Genomic DNA, 22,207 nt, shown 5'->3' with positions numbered 1-22,207 from the left:
TGTTGTGTGATTATTTACATTTCAGAGTTTAATTCCTTTTAAAAACATCAGAATCATTTAAAGTTTCAGGCTGAATCTGTGAAAATGAGTTTAGTTTTTTAATCTCATCAGTTGTTTTAAATGTGTTAAATGTTTTTATTCAGCTCCTGATGATGATGATGACGATGAAGGTCTACACTCACCAGACTGTGTTAGAGTTTCATTTCTGTTTGTAGAAATACTGAAACAATGTTTTTACAACCATGAGCTGGTCTATAATCAATAATCAATAATCTAAAGTAAGTAGTACTGATCCAAAGTCATTTATCTGTAATAATGTTTAAATGATTATCAGTTGAACACGTCGTCGTCATCTGTGTTTAAATAAAGTTTGATGGTTTGAGTCTGTTTGTAAAAACCACCTGAGTCAGCAGGTTTCTGTCAGGAAACACATGGAGGAGGAGGAGGAACCATGGGGGGCTGAAAAGAGTGCGACAGAGAGAGTTCAGGACAGACCAGGACCAGGACAGACCAGGACCAGGAGACATGGAGGTTTGTCAGAGGTTAAAGCTGCTGGTCGTCTCTCTGATGATGATGCTGATGATGAAGGAGATGAAGACGTCAGCTGTATCACAACAGGTAACATCAGTCATTCATTCATTCATTCATTCATTCATTCATTCATTCATTCAGCTGTGGATTGGAATCTGAACCTCAGAGTCTTTAAATGTGACAAACTGATCGATCAGATCAATCACTTTGATCAGAAACTGAAATAAAAACGACTCAGAGTTCACTCAGTTTCAGTCAGAAAAACATGAAGACAAACGGCTGCAGTTCAAACCTGTTTCAGATCAAATCAGTAAATGTGATTTTTCTCTCTGAATCTTTTTCTCTGCAGATTAACAGTTTTTATTTCTTCAGCAGAAAACACCTGATGTCAGTTTTATTGCTGTTTTAAAACTTTTCCAGGCTGCCTCCAAATGTTTTCCAGGACTTTGTGCTGCCTGGAAATCCACGATAAAGTGCTCCAGGTTTGTCCAGGTTTTTCCAGGACCTGTTTGTGTGAGTGGTTGTGAGTTTCCTGGGTGGATCAGCTGACAGCAGCCGTTAGAGTGACAGACACTTCCTGTTTACTCTGCACTCTGACTTTATGGTGTTTGATGGTTTGGATTCCTGGGCCTGGAGGGCCTGGAAGGCCTGGAGAATCCAGAGCCTCAGTCCTCCTCATGTCTCTGTGAGTTCTGGTCTCACAGTAAAGATCTTTACCTGACGTGTCTACTTCCTTCCTACTTTAACCTCTGACCCCTGACGGTGTTGTGGTTTGGTTAGTGTATCAGTAGTTTGATCAGGGACAGATGGAGTCACATCCTGTCTCAGGAAACTCACCTGAGGTCAGATCCTGTTATTAAACCTGACCCATGTCTGTTTGTGTCAGAACTTCTGCTCCAACTCGACGGTGCTGAGGACTCGGACGGCCTGTCACTCCTGTAGCATCAGCCTGTTGATCCCCTGCCCTTCAGGGTACAAACTGACCCCCGGCTCCACCGCCCAGGACTGCAAGTGAGTCTGAACGTCCAGCTGCAGAGATCAGCTGCTCTCTGAGTCCACAGACCTGGATCCAGTGTGTCTCTGTTCCTTAGGTACTACGTCAGAACCGCCAGTCTGAAGTTAGCCATCAGCGGCTGCTCCTTCGAGTGTTACAGAGAGGTGGAGGTGAAGAACTGCTGTCCGGGTTTCTGGGGTCCAGATTGTGTCGGTGAGGACGCCAACAATTCAATTCAATTCAATTCAATTTTATTTATATAGCTGCCATATCACAACAACAGTCATCTCAAGGCACTTTTCATATAGAGCAGGTCTAGACCGTACTCTTTAAAATAGGTATTTACAGAGAGAGACCCAACAAATCCCACCATGAGCAGCACTAGGCAGACAGTGGCAAGGAAAAACTTCCTTTTAAGAGGCAGAAACCTCGAGCAGAACCGGACTCAGGGTGGGCGGCCATCTGCCTCGACCGGTTGGGTTAAGAAGGAGAGGGGGGGGAGAGGGGGGGAGAGGGGGTAGAGAATAGCGAAAGAAGAACATAGCATAACACAGGTTCCATATCAGATGTAAGGATGAGGCCAGTAATACAGCAGTAGTAGTGATAGTAGTGATAATTAAAGTATTAACTGCTAACACAGCAATACAACTAATAGCAGTGTAAGTAATTTCTAATTCTAGCAGCAGGTGTTGAGTGGAGTTGTAGGAGCAGCAGGAGACTTGTCATCACAGATCAGACTCTACAGCTCCAGAGGCAGAAATACCTGCAGAAAGAGACAGAAGAGGAGAGAGAGACGGAAGAGCACAATACTACAGGAAAGGGGAGATACTGAGTTAGTAACATGTAACATGGGATATGAATCCATATTGAGTGGAGAGAGGGAGAGAGGAGAGAGAGAGAGAGAGAGAAAGGAGCTCAGTGCATCATGGGAGATCTCCCGGCAGCCTAGGCCTATAGCAGCATAACTAAGGGATGGTTCAAGCCTGAGCCAACCCTAACTATAAGCTTTATCAAAGAGGAAAGGTTTGAAGCCTACTCTTAAAGGTACAGAGGGTGTTCTGCCTCCTGGACCGAAACTGGGAGAAGGTTCCACAGTAGAGGAGCCTGATAACTGAAGGCTCTGCCTCTCATTCTACTCCTGGAAACTCTGGGAACCACCAGTAAACCAGCATTCTGGGAGCGCAGAGTCCTGGTGGGATTGTAGGGGACTATGAGATCTTTAAGGTAAGATGGAGCCTGACCATTAAGGGCTTTGTATGTGAGGAGGAGGATTTTGAATTCTACTCTGGATTTGACTGGGAGCCAATGTAGAGAGGCTAACACAGGAGAAATGTGATCTCTTTTCCTAGTTCCTGTCAGTAGTCGTGCTGCAGCATTTTGAATCAGCTGCAGAGTCTTTAGAGACTTGTTGGGGCAGCCTGATAATAATGAATTACAGTAGTCCAGCCTAGAAGTAACAAATGCATGGACTAGTTTTTCTGCATCTTTTTGGGACAGAAAATGTCTAATTTTGGAGATGTTATGCAGATGAAAAAAGGCAGTCCTAGAAGTTTGTTTTATGTGTGAGTTAAAGGACATATCCTGGTCAAAGATGACTCCCAGATTCTTTACAGTGGAGCTGGGAGCCAGGGCAATGCCGTCTAGTGGAGCTACATCATTAGAAAGTTTGTTTCTGATGTGTTCAGGACCAATTATAATGATTTCAGTTTTATCTGAGTTTAGTAGTAAGAAGTTGCTTGTCATCCAGATTTTAATGTCCCTAAGACAAGCTTGGAGTTTGGCTAGATGATTGGTTTCATCAGGTTCCATTGACAGATAAAGCTGTGTATCATCTGCATAACAATGGAAATTTATGGAGTGTTTCCTGATTATATTGCCCACGGGAAGCATATACAGAGTGAAGAGGATTGGTCCAACACCTCACTCTCACTGAGATTATATTCATACAGAACAGGAACAGATCAGAGCCTCATTCAGCTGCAGATATCAGAGCAGGATGCAGATCGTCCTGCAGGGATCAGGACTTCCTTCCTCTCTGCAGGACTGGAATGTGCTGACAGTCTCACTTCAACCCTCAGGTGGGATTCAAACCAGCAGCTCTCACAGTCCTTCTTTAGACCCAGAGTCTGGACTCATGTGGACTGATCCTGGTCCTGATGAGGTTTGAGGTCTTTGTTCTGAGAGGAAACAGAGAGAGTCAGCAGAGATAAGAGAGAGGGAGAGAGGAAGAGGAAGAGAGGGATGAAGCAGGAAGGAAAACAGACGTCTGCTGACGGAGAGTGTTTGTGTTTCAGAGTGTCCGGACCGAGCTGACAGACCCTGTTCCAACAGAGGAGTCTGCTCCGACGGACTGGGAGGGAACGGCACCTGCAGCTGTCAGGTAACACACCTGGAGACAGCTGAGGAGGGTTCAGAGGTCTGTCAGGTGGATCAGGTGTTCAGTTAGTCACCTGTCAAGAGGTTCCTGAGGTGCAGCGGGTAGATCTGGTCCTCTGTGCAGGTTCTCAGGTGAATTATCAGCTGATTCTACTGGTCCCTGGACAGGTGATAACTGTGTGTGTGTGTGTGTGTGTGTGTGGTGTGTGTGTGTGTTGCCAGGTGGGTTTTGCAGGAACTGCATGTGAGGACTGTTCACCTGGTCGATACGGTCCCACCTGCAGCTCAGGTAACTTCATACAATTTTTTTTTACCTGTTGTTAAACTGTTTCTCAGTGTTACGGTGTTTTTCATCTGTTTGTCTGTGTGTGTGTTGTCCAGTGTGTTCTTGTGTCCACGGTCTGTGTGACTCGGGGTTGAAAGGTGACGGTCACTGCACCTGTTTCTCTGGATACAAAGGTCCAAACTGTGACCAAGGTCAGTCATTGATGAATAATGATTCACTTCTGATCATCAATCAATAATTATATCACAGCGTCATCAACAGGTCAACACAAGATTTAAAACTGATCCATGCTCTGTCATTGTCACCTGTTACCTGTGTTACAGACTCACCTGAGTGTGCGGCCCTCAGGTGTCAGCAGAACTCTCGGTGTATGGAGGAGGCTCTGACAGGACGGCTGCTGTGTCAGTGTTTACCTGGCTACCAGAAATCAGGAGATCAGTGTTTGTGTGAGTTTCTACCTGAACCACAGCTCACACTGGGGTCAGAGGTCAGGGGTCAGGGTCCTGGTCTTTAACCGTTGTCCTCTCTCTCCTCAGCCATAAACCCGTGTCTGCAGCAGGTCTGTCACGTCCACGCCTCCTGTGTCCACACGGGGCCGAACCAGCACCTGTGCGCCTGTCATGAAGGTCACAGCGGGGACGGACGAGTCTGCATGGCTGTCGATCCATGTCAGACCAACCAGGGAGGCTGCTCCGCCGAGTCTGCCCGCTGCATCTACGACGGACCAGGGAAGGTAAGGGAACACTGGGAGGGCAGGAACAGGATCAGGGTCAGGACCAGGACCAGGTCTGGAGGACCAGCTGTTGACCCCCTCTGTCTCTGTGTCTGCTTCAGTCTCACTGTGAGTGTCTTCCTGGTTTTGACAACCTGGCTAACGGCGGCTGCAGCATGAAGGACTCCTGTAGACCTGATTCCTGTCACAAGAACGCCAACTGTTCCACCGTGGGTCCAGGACGAGTTGAGTCAGTACCGGTCTTTATCTCCAGGTGTTTTTAACGTGACAGTGTTGAAGAGGTCTGACACAGGTCACCTGTCCCTCTGTCCCTCAGGTGTACCTGTCTCCAGGGTTACCTAGGTAACGGTAAAGTCTGCTACGGGAACATCATGCAGCGTCTGAAAGACCTGAACACAGAGGTCGGAGGACAGTGGGGCGGTCAGCTGACCCACGCCATCTCTCTGTTTGGTACGTGGACGAAACAACTTCATGCCACAATTCCAGACTCCATTGACAAAAACAGTGATTTTACAGAGCAGAACACAGGAGCTGCTGGAATACCACTGCCTCCATCTGTTAGTGTTACTGTGTGACTTTCAGTTTTTGTCAGTGGAGACTGGTAGTGATAGTGATATTTCTGGTTAAAATCTAAAAGGATCTGACTCTTTAATAAAAAGCTTGAGAAGAGTAATTCTCATGTTCTGCTCCTGTCTGTTTTCAGATTCTCTGTCGTGGTCTCTGCAGAACCTGGGTCCTTTCACTGTGTTTGTCCCGATCAATAGAGGCTTCAGAGGACTTTCGGTGAGAACCACTGATCGATCAGCAGCCATTCTAGTCATCGTCCTGGTCCCATCAGATGTTTATTTTTCTGTTTGTTGACCAGATGAGGACTCTGCTCGCCGACTCCTCCAAAGTTAAATACCTGTGTAAGATGCACCTGGTTGCTGGGGTGATGCCATTTGACACTCTGAAGAAAAGTGACTCCTTTTACACTTTGACGGGGAAATCAGCTGAGACGGACACGTCAGGAGGGGTGAGAGAGACATCATCACACATCAGCTAACAACAGACAGGAAACTCCTGAAACCAGGAAGTCAGTTAGCATGTTAGCACGTTAGCTCTTCCTGTTCCCTCGTCCCAGAGACAGTGTGTTTCTGGTTAAATGTCTGAAATAAGGTCTGTGGTTTTAACACAAGCTCAAGACATTTTCAGGTTTTATTCTCCGACATAAAATGGGTCAGTAAATCCCCCACTCCTGATGTTTGAAGCTTTTACGTGTCTTAAAAAAGGCGGTTGCTAACGAGTGTCTAAATGAGACTACAGAGGTTGTCGGGGACGTTATCACATAATTATACAGACGTATTAATATGTCATCCCTGCAGAACTGTATTCATAAAGTAATAATGTGTGTTTCAGAATAAAAGTCTCAGTCAGGTGGAGTCAGGTGGTTTCAGGTCACCTGGTTGTTTCTCTTCCAGGACGCATACACGACAATCCGTATCCACGGCAGCAGGAAGAAAGGAATGATTGTCCAACCAGACGTGGTTGCCTCCAACGGGATGATCCACATCATCAATAAACTGATGGACAGCGTCTCCCCGACTGTGGAGTCTGACACCAAGGTCCACATCTGATCAGTTATTGATTTTCATTGATTGATCAACTGATCAACTCATTGATCGTGTTTTTTGTTTTAGGAAAACCTGATGAAGATTGTCTCTGACTATGGGAAATTTGACAAGTTCAAGTCTTTACTAGAGGTAAGCCTGAGAAATCTGTACCCAAACCAGGTCCTGATAAAACCTCATGAGACCAGGTAACTGATAAAGCTTGACAAGACCAGGTCCTGACAACAGTACCGGTTGTGGACAGGGGTCGTTACTGTCAGGGTTCAGTCGATGGTTGTTAAACTGACCAGGTTCAGGATCTGGATCTGGATCTGGATCTACAGGTGGTTGTAGTTCAAAGCTCTGGTTTGTGGTGAGTTCAGGTACAGGTGTAACTGCAGGTAAAGTTCACTGACATGTCACCTCTCTTCAGAAAACTGACCTGTCCTCAGTCCTGGACCTCCCCGGTCCGATCACCGTCTTTGCTCCGACCACCTCAGCTTTCGATGCGATGACCGAAGGACACCTGACGTTCCTCAGCAGCTCTGAGGTGAGACTCCTGTCATCCACCTGTGGACCCTGACCTGAGGTGGACCACAGGTCCGAGTCTGAGACCTGGTCCATGTCCAGGTTCACTAACTTTCTCTCTTGTAAATCGTCAGGGTCACAACAAGCTGGTGGAGTTTCTGAGGAACCACATCGTCTCATCCACCTCAGTGAGTCTGACTCTGTGTTCTGATTGGTCTGATCTGATGATGACGATAATGATGATTCTTCCTCTGTTGTAGTTGGAGGTCTACAACGCCGTATCTAGTCCCAGACTCGTGACAATGGCCAATCAGGTTCTGACGATTAACGTGACAGGAAAACGTGAGTGAGGTTAACGCTTCAGTCTTTATGGTTCTCATCTGTTGCTATGTTAAAGACAGGACTTGTACTCGATTACTTCTACAGAGTCGTATCAGTATCAGTGTAGTGATAAATCCCACTACACCTATAACTCAGTATAATTACCCATAATGCAGTCTGTCCTCCGTGGTGTGTTCACTGTCTGGATGTTTGTGTGTCAGGGTCAGATCCTGGTGAACGGAGCGGTGGTGCTCGAGGCGGCTGTGGAGGCTAAGAACGGACGCCTGTACGTCCGTTGACGGCGTTTTGACTCCGCCCTCCATCGAACCCGTGCTGCCCCACAGGTGTGACGTCACCGAGACCAAGAACGTCAAGGTGACGTTCAGGAGACGCCATGTTTCTTCTAAAGAGCAGTTCAGTCTGTGTGCAGAGTAAAACCTCCCAGTGTTGGTGAGATGTTTAAGGCCCTCTGTTATTTTTCAGGGCGCATGTGTGAGCTGCTCAATGGTCCCAGTGTCCCGGTGTTCGTCAGGAGTTTACACAGTAAGACGTCTCAGTCTGCTCAGGTTTTACTCCATGAATCAGACTGGTGTCTCAGTGTTTGATGATGTCTCCTCAGGGCTCCTCCATCTATGGATGTGTTTACTCTGTTTCCATCGGCCGTCCGGTCGTTAGTATCCCAGTAACCGGTTGCTCCCCACTCTGCAATGTCACCATAACGGTACAGAAACGTGACTCAGATGTTTCTAAACGTCCTGAATTCATTCTCAGATCAGATTATCTTTTAACTGAAAATGACTGATGACAGAGCTGCTCTGTGTCTGAGCTCCTCAGTAAAAACATGATGAAATGTAAAATGACTGAAGTGTATGAACCTGTTTGTGTTCAGACTCCAGCGTGTTGTAAAGGTTTCTATGGTCCAGACTGTGCCCCCTGTCCAGGAGGATACCAGAGTCCCTGTTCAGGACACGGTCAGGTCGGAATCAGCAACACAACACAACACAACACAACACAACATCAACAAGTCCTCAACAAAACATAACAAAACACAACTGGGATTATTTCACTTGAAAAAAATTTAACAAAATGCATTATTATGGAAGTGGGGGTGTTTTGACTATTTTTACGGTGTATGGAGGGTATTTTTTTTACAGTGTATTAAGTGTATATTTACAGTGTTTGAAGTGTATTTTTACAGTGTATGGAGGGTATTTTTTATAGTGTATTAAGTGTATATTTACAGTGTTTGAAGTGTTTTTTACAGTATATGAAGTGTATTTTTTACAGTGTGTGGAGTTGTATTTTTTACAGTGTATGAAGTGTATTTTTACAGTGTATGGAGGGTATCCAGGGAAACGGGTCGTGCACTTGTGATCTGAACTTCAGAGGCTCTCGCTGTCAGTTCTGCTCCTCCTCCAACAAACATGGACCAAACTGTGACACCAGTAAGTCTGAGTCAGCTGACCGTGTGACATCACACCTACCTGTGTGATGTCAGAGTGACGTAACCTCACCTGTGTGTCCTCAGCCTGTCCCTGTGTCCACGGTCAGTGCGATAACCGCCCGGACTCCGACGGTCGCTGTAAACCGGACTCCTGTCTGACCGGGTTCACCGGTCGGTTCTGCGAACGACGGACGGCAGCGTGCGGTGCTCAGGTGCAGTTCTGTCACGCCCACGCCGACTGTGACTTCAGCCAGGGGATGCCAAGGTGAGCTCACCTGTCACAGGTGAACCTGTCACTGCAGGGTCATGCTTTTATCTTGAAGGAGTGATCAGACCACAGACAGGAACTCAGTGAATCAGTGTGCATGTGTGTAGGTGTGTGTGTAAACCTGGTTACCAAGGCGACGGGATCACCTGTGTGGAGTCTGACCCCTGTGCTCCACCTGTGCGAGGCGGCTGCAGTGTGAACGTGAGTCACATGATAAGACTTCCTGTAGTGTGATGTGTCTGTGTGTCGGTGTCTGACTGTGGCGCCCTCTGCAGGCCAAATGTATAAAGACAGGAGCAGGGACTCACACCTGTCAGTGCCTGAGCGGGTGGAGGGAGGACGGAGACGACTGTCGACCAATCAACAACTGTGAGGCTCCTGACAGAGGAGGCTGTCACCCCAACGCCACCTGCATCCACGTTGGACCTGGACAGGTGAGCTCCACCTCCACTGGTCGGTCTGCACCGACGACTGATGTCCAGTCAAAGATTCAGACTTCACTTCATGGTGGCTCTGAACCAAACTGTAGCAGGTGTGATGTTGTGTTGTTTGTTGAACAGAGCGACTGCAGCTGTAAGGCCGGATACAAAGGGAACGGACGAGACTGTGAGCCTGTTAATCAGTGTGTCACTGTGACCGGAGGCTGCCATTACTTAGTGAGTAGGAAACATGTTCATGAACCAGGAAGTTATTCTCTGATCACCTGATTATCAAACACGTCTGTGAATCATTCATTAAAACAAACAGCAGGTGGTGAGAAGCTTCACAGTTTTAATGGTCACAAATCTTAAAATAATGAATGGAGGTGACTCTGCTGTTCTGTGGTCTGGTCTCTGTGTTTTAAATGAGTTCTGTCAGACATTCACCTTCAGGGTGCAGATTATTCCACTGCTGCTCTACAGAAATGTCTCTTTGAAGTTACTGAATCTACCTGTTGTTGTAAAGTAGCTCTGATCGACTCTGACCAATGAGAAACAGTTAATCAGATATTTTGCACCAGCTTAATAAATATTTTTCTTTTTTCCACCGTCAACCAGTTTAGCTTTTAAAATGTGCAGGATGAAGATGTGTTTGATGATGGGCCTTTAATATAACCCTTTATTCTAGACGTCTGTATTATATCTTTGAGGTGCTGTAATTCTCTAGTGGACCAGGAGGTGGCTGCATAATCAAAATAACTGAGTTTGAAGAAGTGAGCGGAACAAAAAGAAGCTTTTCTGCTTGTAAATTTTATTCTTTATCTTAGTGAGGGATATTAAAAACATGTTTTCACCTGATTATTTAAAATGCAACCACGATCATTAACATTGTCTTTAGCAGTTATAACTGACTATAAACACAAATGACTGGATTTATCTTAGCTTTCTCCAGATGTAGATATAATCTGTTATCTGACAGTCGCCTTCTCACATTCTGAAGTTTGTTCTCAACCACTGTTTTATCTGTATGTGTTACCATTAGAACAGAATCATTGTCATATAAAATAGATTCCATGTCTTTGAGTCTTTAAACAGATTGATTATTGATCATAATGTTGATCGATATCGATGGTCAGACTCGGATCAGGTCTCAGCTTCCTGTCCCTGTGCTCAGGCCAGCTGTCGGCTCCTGTCCTCTCAGTGGAGCTGTGTCTGTGATGAAGGGTACGTTGGAGACGGTCAGATCTGTTTCGGTTCGGTGGAGCAGGTGAGTGATGACCGAGATGTTAAACAAGAAGTTCTCCTCACCACCAAACCTGAGTCTGATGATCTGATGGTTTCAGGAGCTGATGGCTCTGCCTGAAGCCTCCGACTTCTTCAAATGGACGATGGTGAGTTTCACCAACAGACTCAGAGAGTAAAGGTCTGGTCAGAGCAGAGAATCCAGACTCCTGAACCGACTCTTTGGGTCACAACCAGCTTATTTTGGCTGAAAAGCTCTGAACGGTTCAGGAACCAGAACAGAACCTGAAGAATGGTATACATTTTAAATCTGTATATAAAACACACTGCCTGAACCTATGTTTCTATCTCTATGCCGTCCTCTGTCAGGACTCCGGTCTGTCCTGGTCTCTGTCGGATCAGAACCTCACCCTCCTGGTTCCATCTTCAGACGCTGTCACAAAAATGTCTCTGGATGACAGAAACTTCTGGACCACGAAGGGAAACCTGCCGAGTCTCATCAGGTTTCAGCTCTGTTTGATTTTAAGACCTCATGATCGAAATGTCCTGAATGTTAACAGACTAAAACTCAGCTCTGTTTCCAGTTGTTTTTTAACATATCTCACCTCTGACAGGAATCACATGATCCCTGGTAACTTTCCGTTATCCAGCCTGAGCTCTGCTTCCTCTGTCACTTCACTTCTCAAGACAACATTTCCTGTTTCAACAGCCAATGAGGTGAGTCCACAGAGGAGCTGGTTTCTATCATCTCTGTCAGTAAAACCAGGTTAAACCTGCTCTGACCTCTGACCTCTGACTACTACATGTAGAACCTTCATCTGAACCCCAGACACGTCTCCTATATGAATCCTTTGTGGTTGGTTCTCTCAGGTCACAGTCGTGGGTGGAGCCACCATCACCACATCCAACATCGCTGCGACCAACGGGCTGATCCACATCATCGATAAGGTATAGAGCTCCCAGAGTGAACGATGTTGATGAAGCTCTGACGCCGTAGACTGACTCTCCAACTGTTTCCATCCTCAGGTGTTGGTTCCTGACAGGAAGCTGAGCGAAGGGCTGCTGGCGACGCTCGCTCTGAGACCCGAGTTCTCGCTCTTCAGATCATATCTCATCGTACGAACGCATAAACAGACATAGCACCGTTCAGCTTCAACTCCAGAGGAATATCTGCTGTTTACAGTTTGTATTTGTTGTTCAGGATTACAACCTGACAGACGAGATCGAACACGCCGATGAATTCACCATCTTCGCGCCGACAGACGCTGCCATCAACGATTACCTGAAGAAAATGGCTGCTACTGCCCTGGTATGTGGAGTTAGACTCAGATCATCAAAAAAAATACAAAAAAAACACCAGTTTCCATGATTGATTACAAACTCCTTAGAAGGATTAGAATCACAAATGAAGGCTTGTTGTAAAGGCAAGAACAGATTGCAGCAGGACAGTTTTTAAATTAAGTCCCTACCCAAATCTGTCACAGAAAAACTGCTGAAAGTATCAGAAGAGAACTTTTCTAGTCGTCCATAAATGCATCCATCTGTTAAATATCAGACCTTAACTGTTGTAGAAATGTGTAGAAAAGGCTCAGGTGGTTTTGTTTCTGTTGACAGGATGTGAATACGACTCGTTACCATGTGGTGGCAGCAGAGCGTCTGTTAAAGACTGACCTGCAGCCCGGTGGATACAAACAGACGCTGCTCGGATTCTCCTTCCAGCTCGGCATCTTCCCCCGAGACGGAAAGGTTCAAATCTGAAACCATTGATGTATCTGATCTCATCATCATCTGAACTAAAATAATCCTGTTTTCTCTGCTTCAGCTGTTTGTGAACGACGCTCAGATAAACTCCTCCAACATCCTGAGCGGTAAAGGAGTGATCCATGGTCTGTCGGCTGTTCTACAGATCAACAGGAACCGCTGCGACGAAGCAACGTACCAGAAAGTCCCGGTACTGTTGTCAAATCACAGCAGAGACCAACAAACTCAAATGGAACCTCTGATGAATATTAACAGGGTTCTCTTTGTTTTCCACAGGGAACGTGTGTCGACTGTTTGTTCCCACAAGGCAAAATCTGTCCTAATGACACCGTCCCAGACGTAAGATGAAACTCAACTGACAAGCAAACATTAATGTTCGAAATCAAACAGCAGAATCTTCACTTGAAAAATCTGGATTTAAAGAAGAAAGAAGTCGAACAAATCCACAAAAAGAAAAGTGTAAAATCAGTTTGTTTGCAGATGATGTGATTTTGTATTCAACTAAAATTAGACTAGTATTTCCTAAAATCTGAAAGTTCCTGGAAAGATTTGATAATTGAAAAATGTGGTTCTTGTGAAAGAGACTACATTAAAATAGAAACACAAAAAGTGTAAAATTAATTTCAGTGATTAATGAATATTTACTTGGGTATAAAGGGAGCAGTCTGCTCATGTGAAGAACTGCTGATAGGTTGGATTTAATGTTTAGTTTCTGCACAGGAAACAAAACACAAACATAGAACGTTATTAGATTTTTCAAATTTGTTTATTTGAGACAATGTATTTTACTGAACACCTGTATAAAATGCAAGATATAAATATTTTAAATTAATCATTTCCACCTAAAACTTGTGAATCTGGGCAGAAAGAAACAACTGTTGTAGTTTGTGTGAACTGACCCTTTACAGTGATTAGTGATTATTGATGCAGGATTGAGTTGAAAACAAACAGATGACCTTTGACCTGCTGCTGTCTGCAGAGATCAGCCAGGACCAGGAAGTGTATGTTCACTCGGGTGTTTGAGGAGGAGCGTCTGCTGACCCTCGGCTGCAGAGCCACCTGCCTTCAGAAGAACATTGTACGTCTCATCTGCTCTCAGAGATGAAACACGTTGAGGACGGAAACGCCATGTTCCCTTGCAGTGTTAAAGGTGTTGCTGTTTGCAGGTGCGCAGGTGTTGTGGAGGGTTTTTCGGGGAGCGCTGCGAGCCATGTCCCGGTCTGCAGGGTCGTCCCTGCTTTGGTAATGGAGCGTGTTTGGACGGGATCAACGGGACCGGAGTGTGTCGGTGTAACAGAGGGTTCAATGGGACGGCCTGTGAGACCTGTCAGAGCGGGAAATATGGAGTCCACTGCGACCAGGGTCAGTATCCCCCTGACAGTAAACTGTGAATAAAACACATTTACCTTCCCTGTAAGGTCTGAGTTCACCTGTTTCTCCCTCAGACTGTGGCTGTAAAAATGGCCGCTGTAACGAAGGACCAGCAGGAGACGGCACGTGTGAGTGTGACGTCGGCTGGAGAGGAGTCCTCTGTGACGAGAGTAAGAAAATAAAAGACCAATGCCACAGAGCCCGGGAGGGGACATTGTGGAAAAAACCTTATCTATCTTTAAGTTTTTAAAAACTTAAAAATGTATTTTTTCTCAGTTTTGTTCAGAGTAGCAGTGTTACATATAAACAGTTTTAACAAAAACTGTAAACATTTTTTCTCTTGTAGATTTACGACTTTAATCTGAGAAGTTTGTCTCTTATTAATGAAGCTAAATACTGAGTGTGTTTTACATGTGTTTTCCAGAGATTGAGTCTAAAGCTGATGAACTGTGCGGCTCAGTCAAATGTCACACCAGCGCAAAGTAAGTTACACACCTGATCAGTCTGCTGCCGCGCCCCCTGCAGGCTGCTGCTGGTTTTACATTCTCTTCCTGTCTGACAGCTGTGTGATCGGACCGTCCGGACCTCAGTGTCTCTGTGCTGCAGGATTTGAAGGAAACGGAACCGTCTGTCAAGGTAAAGAGCACCAGGTGAATCAGTCTCACCTGAACTCAGCCTCCACTCATCTCAACAAACTCACACACTGTTTATTTTCCTGAGCTTGGTTCAGTGAATGATGATTATGGTGATGATGGTGTCGACTGCAGCGAAGGACGCGTGTGCGGTGGATAATGGCGGCTGCAGTCTGTACGCCGTCTGTAAAAGGACTCGACCTGGACGCAGAGACTGTGTCTGTAACAGCGGATACTCCGGAGACGGACTCATTTGTGTCGGTGGGTGAAAAACGTTTCTCAGTTTGTGTATCAGTATGAATCTCTTTGTCGGCATGGTGCGTTCGAGTGCTGCAGGAGTTTTGTGTTTCTCCCTCAGAGATAAATCCGTGTCTGGAGGGAAACGGAGGCTGTCATGTCAACGCAGACTGCGTTCACGTCGGACCGAACAAAGTAAAAACTGGTTTTAATTTGACTGTCTGCAGACGGTGAGGCATTCACTGCACCACGTTTACTATGCAATGTCATTTCCTCCGACTCTGCAGACTTCCTGTTCCTGCAGTGACGGTTATTCCGGTGATGGACAGAGCTGTCAGATGATCAACTTGTGTCGAAAGGTGAGTTTGTCTTGTTGAAAAGTCTGTGCCTGGTTCAACCAAACCATTTTTTGCTTCATGGGGGAGAAAGTAAAATAATTTTCAACAATTATGTCAAGGAAATGAGGGAAGATAAAATAATAAGCTTTTATTTAAACATTAGCAGGACCTTTGGGCCCAGGACAACTGACCTGGCGTTTCCCTGATGCCAGTGTACATTTATTTACCTCCTCTGATCATGAGTTTTACTCATTTACAAAGGATAGGTAATGACAAAAATAATAAAAAATATCAAAATGTGTGAGGAATAGAAGTCTGAAAATCTAAAAAGTGAGAAAGTCTTGAAAAAGATAAACAGCATAATGATCTATTTACAGTGAGTTCACAGTCCCAGTATATTCCAAAACAGAGTGCAGTGTTCACCTGACACACAGGTGAGTTGCTTCAGATGTGTGTTGTGTGACACAATGCAGTCCCTAACTTTGACCAGCAGGGGTCTCCACCGAGCTGTGATCTGAAACGAGTAACAAACCTTTTTAATTGAGCTTGAGCCTCAGGTCTGTTCTCAGTCTTAACACTCTCGTATCTTTATCCTGATGTTTCCAGAAAAATGGAGGCTGCCACCAGTTCGCCGTGTGTAATATGACCAGTCCAGGTGTTCGTACCTGCACGTGCGCCAACAGCTTCATCGGAGACGGTCTGAGCTGCAGAGGCACCGTGGGGAAGGTGAGTTGACACTAAAACAGAAGAAAACGAGTGTCTGTGGCTCTCAAAGCTAACGGTCAACTCTCTGCAGGAAATCCTGACGAGGAAGCACAGAGACTTCTACCTGGGTCTGATGGTGAGTGATGACACTGCGCTCTGCTGCCCCCTGCAGGTCAGAACAGGTGAGAACAGGTTAACGATGACTAAACTCTGGTTTCAGATGGTGGAGATTTCTCTGAAAGGTCGAGGCCCGTTCACCGTCTTTGCTCCGAGCAGCGACGCCTTCAGCGCCGACAAAGACAAGGTAACGAGTTTAACTTCACTCGATTCTGAACAGACTTTGTCTCGTCTCTGGACGACGATGAGAGTTCAGACTGAAACATCTTCAGATGTTCATGTTCCCTCAGGATGAACTGTAAGAATGATAAATGATGTGAAAGAAAAACTAAATGTTTTGAGTATAAAACTTGATGATTCTGTCTCTGATGTGAAATGAAAAGATTTTGCTGCTGAGTGAAGCTGAGGATTTATTTCATTTTTTGTCTTTTTAGATGAAGTCGTTGATGTCGGAGAAAAGTAAAGAGCAGTTCGCCTCCATTCTGCGCAGCCACATCGTCATGTGTCACACTCTGCTGCCCGTCGACCTGAGCCAACCCCGAAACCTGACGTCGCTGTCCGGACTCGTCCTGACCACCAGCTCTGTCCAGGTGACCAGGCTCTGGGTCACCTGCACCCTGGATATTTTCACAATAAAAGCCTCCTGATAACAGGGATGAAATGAAGCCTGTTGGTTGGCAACAAACTGAGACTGTGACTGTTGATATTTTCAGGGAAACATCTTCATCAACCAGGCGAACGTGACATACAGCCACGACGTCAGCATCAACGGGATCTTCCATGAGATTAACAGGATCCTGTTTCCTCCAGACTTGATCAAGGGTCCAGACGTTCCTGTCAGTTCACCTGTCGATCTGCTTCTCATTAATCAGTGAATTGATGTGTTCAGAGTGCTGGTTCAGTCCAGGATAGTCGATCAGTTCATCGTTTCAGTTTATTTCCTGTGAATCCACTGATCAGATGTTTTTCTCCTGAACAGCTGAACCTGACCGACGTGGCTGAACGTCACGGCTATAAAACCTTTTACAAACTGCTCCAGGTGAGATGTTTAAACTCTTTGACTCGTCGTGTTTCCTCCTCCTCTCTCAGGCTTCAGTCTCATGCTGACAGAGGTTTACCTGCATTTCAGGACACAGGTGTGATGGACCTGGTGAACGATGGGATGTATCAGCCTGTGACCATCTTCCTGCCCTCAGATGCCATCATGGCGTCTCTGCCGCAGGAGCAGAAGGACTTCCTGTTCCATCAACACAACCGACCTCAGCTGGTAGAGTACCTGAAGTACCACATCCTGCAGGCACAGAAGGTGGAGAACTGAAACCAACATTTAATCTTCTCACCAAACGTCTGAACAGAAGGACTCCTGACTGATGAGATTCTCTGTTTTTCTCTAACTCAGATTTACGCTGAAGGTCTGATCCACTTGGACTCAGGTCGGACTCTGCAGGGTTCGCCGCTCTCCTTCACCTGTGGAGGAATGGACGATATCGTGAGTATGACGGCGGCAGAGATCAAACAGGTGACATTGGGTCTGATTTAACGTTTGTTTCTGAACAGGGAGAAATCTTTGTGAATGACGAGAAGTGTCGGATCGTTCAGAGACACCTCGTCTTTAACGGCGGGATCGCCTATGGCATCGACTGCCTGTTGACTCCGCCCAGCCTCGGAGGACGCTGCGATGAACAGACGACCTTTGATCTCCAGGTGAATCCTCGCTTCACTGACGTTTCACTGTAAAACAAACCAAACTAGAATTACTCACAGCTAACATTAGCCATCAGCCTCTGATAGCATCCAGGACGTTAAAGGTCTGCATGTTGTTTTTCTTCTTCTGTGGTAGATGAGTTGTGGACTGTGCATCTCCTCAGCTTCTCGCTGTCCCAGAGGATCCAAACTAAAGGTCTGATCTTCATCATCATCATCATCAACACGTATATAAATCAACCATCTCTGTCAGGGTGGATTGATCAGTAAATATCTGACGTGTTGTTCTGTGTTCAGGAGATTCAGAAGTGCGACCTTCCCACCATGTTTGTCACTAAAAACTCGGGCTGTCGCAGCATCTGCACCGTCAACTTCTGGCAGCCAAAGTGTTGCCATGGTTACCACGGACGAGACTGTCTGGGTGAGACGACCCCGTCGACGACATATAAAATATTTCAGAGGGATTTACCACGACATTCAGCAGCTGTTCAACGTATTCTAATCAGTTTAACATAAATTATTTTTTTGATTTATAATTTTGACAAGTCAAACCATTGAGATTTTTACTGAATATTTCATCAGTCAACTAAAATGTTCTGATTTTTACTATAAATATTTTTATTTTTATTATTCCTAACTTTTCATTTCGTTTGTTTTGGCACAAAGAGGTCTCCATTTTTCCTTCTGACATCATGAATATATTAATGAGCTCATCATGATTGGTTCTCAGTGTGTCCTGGCGGCGTGGGCTCTCCCTGCAGTAACCGTGGTAAATGTGACGACGGTCACCTTGGTAACGGAACATGTACCTGTGACGCCGGTTTCGGGGGCGTGGCCTGCGAGCGGTGCAGCGACAGGTTTTACGGTTCAACCTGTAAAGGTGAGCAGGTGTCACGTGGTTTCCTGTGTGAGTCCTGATCCTGCAGGTTCCTCTGACTGTCTGTGTTTAACATGTTTCAGCCTGTAACTGCTCAGAACACGGGTCATGTGACGATGGACGCAGAGGTACGGGGGCGTGTCTGTGTGAGGCAGGATGGACTGGAGAGCGATGTGACGCGGAGCAGAGTGAGTTCACCGTTTATTAAACATCACACTCTCAGATCCTCTGTTCTCTCTCTGTAAACAAAGATGGCTGACAGGAGAGGGTCGCCCCCTGGTGGCTGACCGCCACTCATAAACCCCTGATCTCTGACCGAGTCTGTCTCCTGCAGCTGAAGTCTTGAGGTGTTCTCCGCCCTGTTCTCCAAAGGCTGTTTGTAAGGAAAACAACACCTGCGTCTGTCGGCCATTTTATGAAGGAGATGGGTTCACCTGTACAGGTAAATACACTGTGAACACAAAGAAATGATGTTTTACCTTCAGTATTACAGTGTTCCACTGACACCACGAGCTGATCACAGAGTGATCACCTGATCCACCTGCTCAGGTCGTCATGTTTCCTCTGATCAGGTGTTTCTCTGTGTTCAGTTGTAGACATGTGTCAGGTCTGGAACGGCGGCTGTGCCAAAGGAGCCAAATGTTCTCAGAAAGGAGAGAAGGTGAGCTGCACCTGTCCTAAAGGTCACTCTGGAGATGGCTTCACCTGTCAGCCCATTGACCCCTGCATCTCTGGGGACAACGGAGGCTGCCATGAACACGCCACCTGCACCATGACGGCTCCGGTGAGTTTTACTCCTCCTCAGGTTCAGACACATCTGAGCCGTGGTGACGACGTTTCTCTGTGAACAGGGGAAGAAGAAGTGCACCTGTAAAGACAACTACGTCGGAGACGGACTCACCTGTGAGGTCAAACAGCTGCTGATCAGCCGCTGTCTCCAAGACAACGGGCGATGTCATCAGGACGCCAAATGTACAGACCTGCACTTTGAAGGTAAATCAGACGCCGGCCCTTTAAGACTTAGAGTAAACAACTTTATTTACAACAACAACTACTTCAACAGTTTAAACGAGTCTCGGTGTGAACTCGTGTTGCTGTTTGTGTTCATGTTGTTGTGTTGTGTTTGAGTGCAGATGCGACGCTTGGTGTGTTTCACTACCGCTCAGATAAAGGTCAGTACAAACTGAACTTCACCGCAGCTCAGCAGGCCTGCACTGCAGAGGGAGGCAGCCTGGCCACCTACACTCAGCTGTCCTACGCTCAGCAGGTCAGTGAACACATCACAGACACAGCTGTTGGAGGGGAGGGGGTCTGTGGTTAAAGCTGCGGCTCGTGGTGTCTCTGCAGGGCGGGATGAACATGTGCGCCGCCGGCTGGTTGGACCAGGCCCGAGTGGCGTACCCCACCACCTACTCCAACCCCAATTGTGGCTTCGGACACGTCGGCATCGTGGACTACGGAGTCCGCAAGAACCTGAGCGAGACCTGGGACACGTTCTGCTACAGGATGAAGGGTGAGCGAGGAAGAGGATGGTGAAGATTCATCGATCAGTTGATCGATTGTGATGTATTGATCGGCTATTGTCTGTTTCAGAGGTGAAGTGCGAGTGTAAGACCGGCTACGTTGGTGACGGCTTCGCCTGCACAGGAAACCTGCTGCAGGTGCTCAGAGCCACGCCCACCTTTTCCAACTTCTTCACAGTGAGTCCGAGACGTCCGTTCACTGAACCAGCAGCAGTTTAAAAAAAGAAAACGTGGTGTTTACCTGTCTTCAGGTGGAACCTCCACCATCACCTCTTCACCTGTAAAAACATTTTTTCTTCTTCAGCAAATCCTGAATTACTCTGAGTCGTCAGAGTCCGGGAGACAGTTTGTGAAGCGTCTCAGTAACCTGACGGTCCAGTCCACGCTGTTCGTCGCCGACAATGACGGCCTCCCTGACAACCAGGTGAGTCATTGCAACAGGTACCTCACCTGTCCTCACCTGTTCTCACCTCTCCTCACCTCTCCTCACCTGTCCTACAGACTTTGTCTCAGAGGGACATTGAGTTCCACCTGTCCGAGGGTCAGGCGCTGCCTCTCAGCCAGTTGAAGAACGGCAGTCGGATCAGGACCAGAGTCGGGACTCTGACCGTCCTTGGAGTCGCAGACCTGCTTGATCCCTCGGCTCTGGTCAGATTCATCACCACACCTGTCCACCAGGGGGCGACACACAGAAACATCTCTGTTTTATATCTTTATATCTGACGCAGTTTCTGTTGCTTCTGTGGCTAAAGTTTGAAACACTCATGTCTCCTCAGTCGTCTCGTTACGTCAACGACCGCTTCGTCACCAGCTCAGACATCCTGGCCTCAAACGGGATCATACATGTTCTCCAGGGCCCCCTGAAAGCCCCGCCTCCTCGCCACGAGGTGAGTGTTGTCATAGCAACACAGCATTGACTCATTCCAACAGGTAACAAGATGTTAACAGTCTCCGATCGGCTCTGCAGATGCACGTGGCGCACAAGGCGGGGATGGGGGTCGGAGTGGTGCTGCTGATCATCCTGGTTGGGGGGGTCGTCTTCGTCGGCTACCACTTCTACACCCACACCTCCAAACCCTTCCACTTCCACTACTTCAAGGTCAGAGTGTGTCCAGTTGATTCTCAGTCCTGCTGTGATGTCAGGCTCTGGATTATTCCAGAAAATAAACCAAATAAAGTTTCTGATCCTTCCAGGTTTAGTTCATCAGATAATCTTCACAGATGAACACCACTGTTCTGATGACGTTTATAAAAACATCAGTTTAAGAAATTAAGATTCATCTGTTTGACTTTGACACAGATTCAGTTCAGTCATTAGTCTCATAGATTTTTTATTTTTTAATGAAAGACCTTGAAAAGTGTTCGATCCAAACATCTGTGACCTTTGACCTCTGACAGGAGGAGGAGGAGGAGGAGGCAGCTCCACCTGCAGATGGCGGTCGCAGCATCTGTAACCCAGTTTACGAAGCAGCTCCAGAAGCTGCAGAGTCCAACACGCCTGACGTCCCAGTGAGTCTCAGCCTCCCCACACATCATCATCATAAACCTCAGTCTTAAACTGCTGACTCTGAGGTGTCCAGGTGTAACCACAGACTCTGTCTGCAGGTGGAGGACAAACACGAGGTGGTGAACGGAGGAGCATACGACCTGCTGCAGGACAGCTGAGGCTAACTCTCTGCTGACGTCTGCTCCGAGTTTTCTCCTCTAAACTGATGAAACTCTGGCTCTTGGTTCAGGTGAAGTGACGGGCTCAGGCAGCAGGTGGAGGACCCACTCTCACAGAAAACCAACAGTCATGATGCGTTCAGGTGCTCTCAGGTGTTTCTGTCGAGGAACGTTTTGGTTTCTCGTCTGATTGGTTTGGAAAATGTAAACTTTGTTTTTACCCTTTGAGTTTTATGAATCTGTAGACATGAAAAAATGAATCATTTGTAACTGAAAAGATCAATGTTGATTTTAAAAAAATGCTCCATTTTGTTTGTAGTGTTTTTTTCCCCATCAAATAAAATCCAACAAGAAATGAAAACCTCAGAGAAATGTCACAGTATTGATATATAGAGATGTTTCTGGTTAAACTAAAAGGATCTTCCTCTTTGATAAAAAGCTCTGTCTCTGTAGGAGTCCTCTCCATGATGTTGTCAGACACTTAGAATAACAATCTGAACCTGATGGTCATTAAACATGACTGAAGCTGATTGGTTCACAGACCCT

At 46.4% G+C, this 22,207-nt stretch overlaps 1 protein-coding gene across 1 annotated transcript; it reads left to right on the top strand.

Moving 5' to 3' along the window:
• Window positions 1-204: 204 nt before the first annotated feature.
• On the top strand, window positions 205-22,191 carry LOC108892104 (stabilin-2-like). The gene is given in 71 exon segments (XM_018689545.2): window positions 205-618; window positions 1,418-1,542; window positions 1,623-1,738; window positions 3,820-3,905; window positions 4,124-4,190; window positions 4,283-4,378; window positions 4,511-4,633; window positions 4,724-4,920; window positions 5,022-5,149; window positions 5,237-5,370; window positions 5,624-5,703; window positions 5,786-5,935; window positions 6,381-6,524; window positions 6,600-6,662; window positions 6,943-7,059; window positions 7,172-7,225; window positions 7,298-7,372; window positions 7,374-7,379; window positions 7,580-7,651; window positions 7,653-7,733; window positions 7,842-7,901; window positions 7,978-8,079; window positions 8,248-8,334; window positions 8,692-8,803; window positions 8,887-9,067; window positions 9,178-9,271; window positions 9,346-9,504; window positions 9,631-9,726; window positions 10,664-10,756; window positions 10,833-10,880; window positions 11,101-11,234; window positions 11,346-11,448; window positions 11,602-11,679; window positions 11,758-11,847; window positions 11,933-12,040; window positions 12,346-12,477; window positions 12,554-12,682; window positions 12,769-12,831; window positions 13,472-13,570; window positions 13,659-13,854; window positions 13,938-14,033; window positions 14,288-14,345; window positions 14,426-14,499; window positions 14,631-14,756; window positions 14,854-14,927; window positions 15,020-15,091; window positions 15,677-15,796; window positions 15,867-15,911; window positions 15,996-16,079; window positions 16,327-16,482; window positions 16,606-16,728; window positions 16,872-16,931; window positions 17,022-17,198; window positions 17,292-17,381; window positions 17,450-17,596; window positions 17,733-17,792; window positions 17,894-18,017; window positions 18,327-18,476; window positions 18,557-18,661; window positions 18,808-18,915; window positions 19,064-19,257; window positions 19,325-19,466; window positions 19,607-19,740; window positions 19,821-19,986; window positions 20,067-20,173; window positions 20,301-20,420; window positions 20,498-20,644; window positions 20,773-20,883; window positions 20,964-21,095; window positions 21,395-21,505; window positions 21,602-22,191. Coding segments are annotated over 71 exon segments (7,644 nt in total). The 5' UTR covers window positions 205-525; the 3' UTR covers window positions 21,662-22,191.
• Window positions 22,192-22,207: the final 16 nt, after the last annotated feature.

The sequence above is a fragment of the Lates calcarifer genome, linkage group LG18 (assembly GCF_001640805.2).
Source record: "Lates calcarifer isolate ASB-BC8 linkage group LG18, TLL_Latcal_v3, whole genome shotgun sequence".
Classification (NCBI taxonomy): domain Eukaryota; kingdom Metazoa; phylum Chordata; class Actinopteri; family Centropomidae; genus Lates; species Lates calcarifer.
Note: the sequence above shows the minus strand (reverse complement) of the source record. Positions and strands in the feature narration are given on the sequence as shown.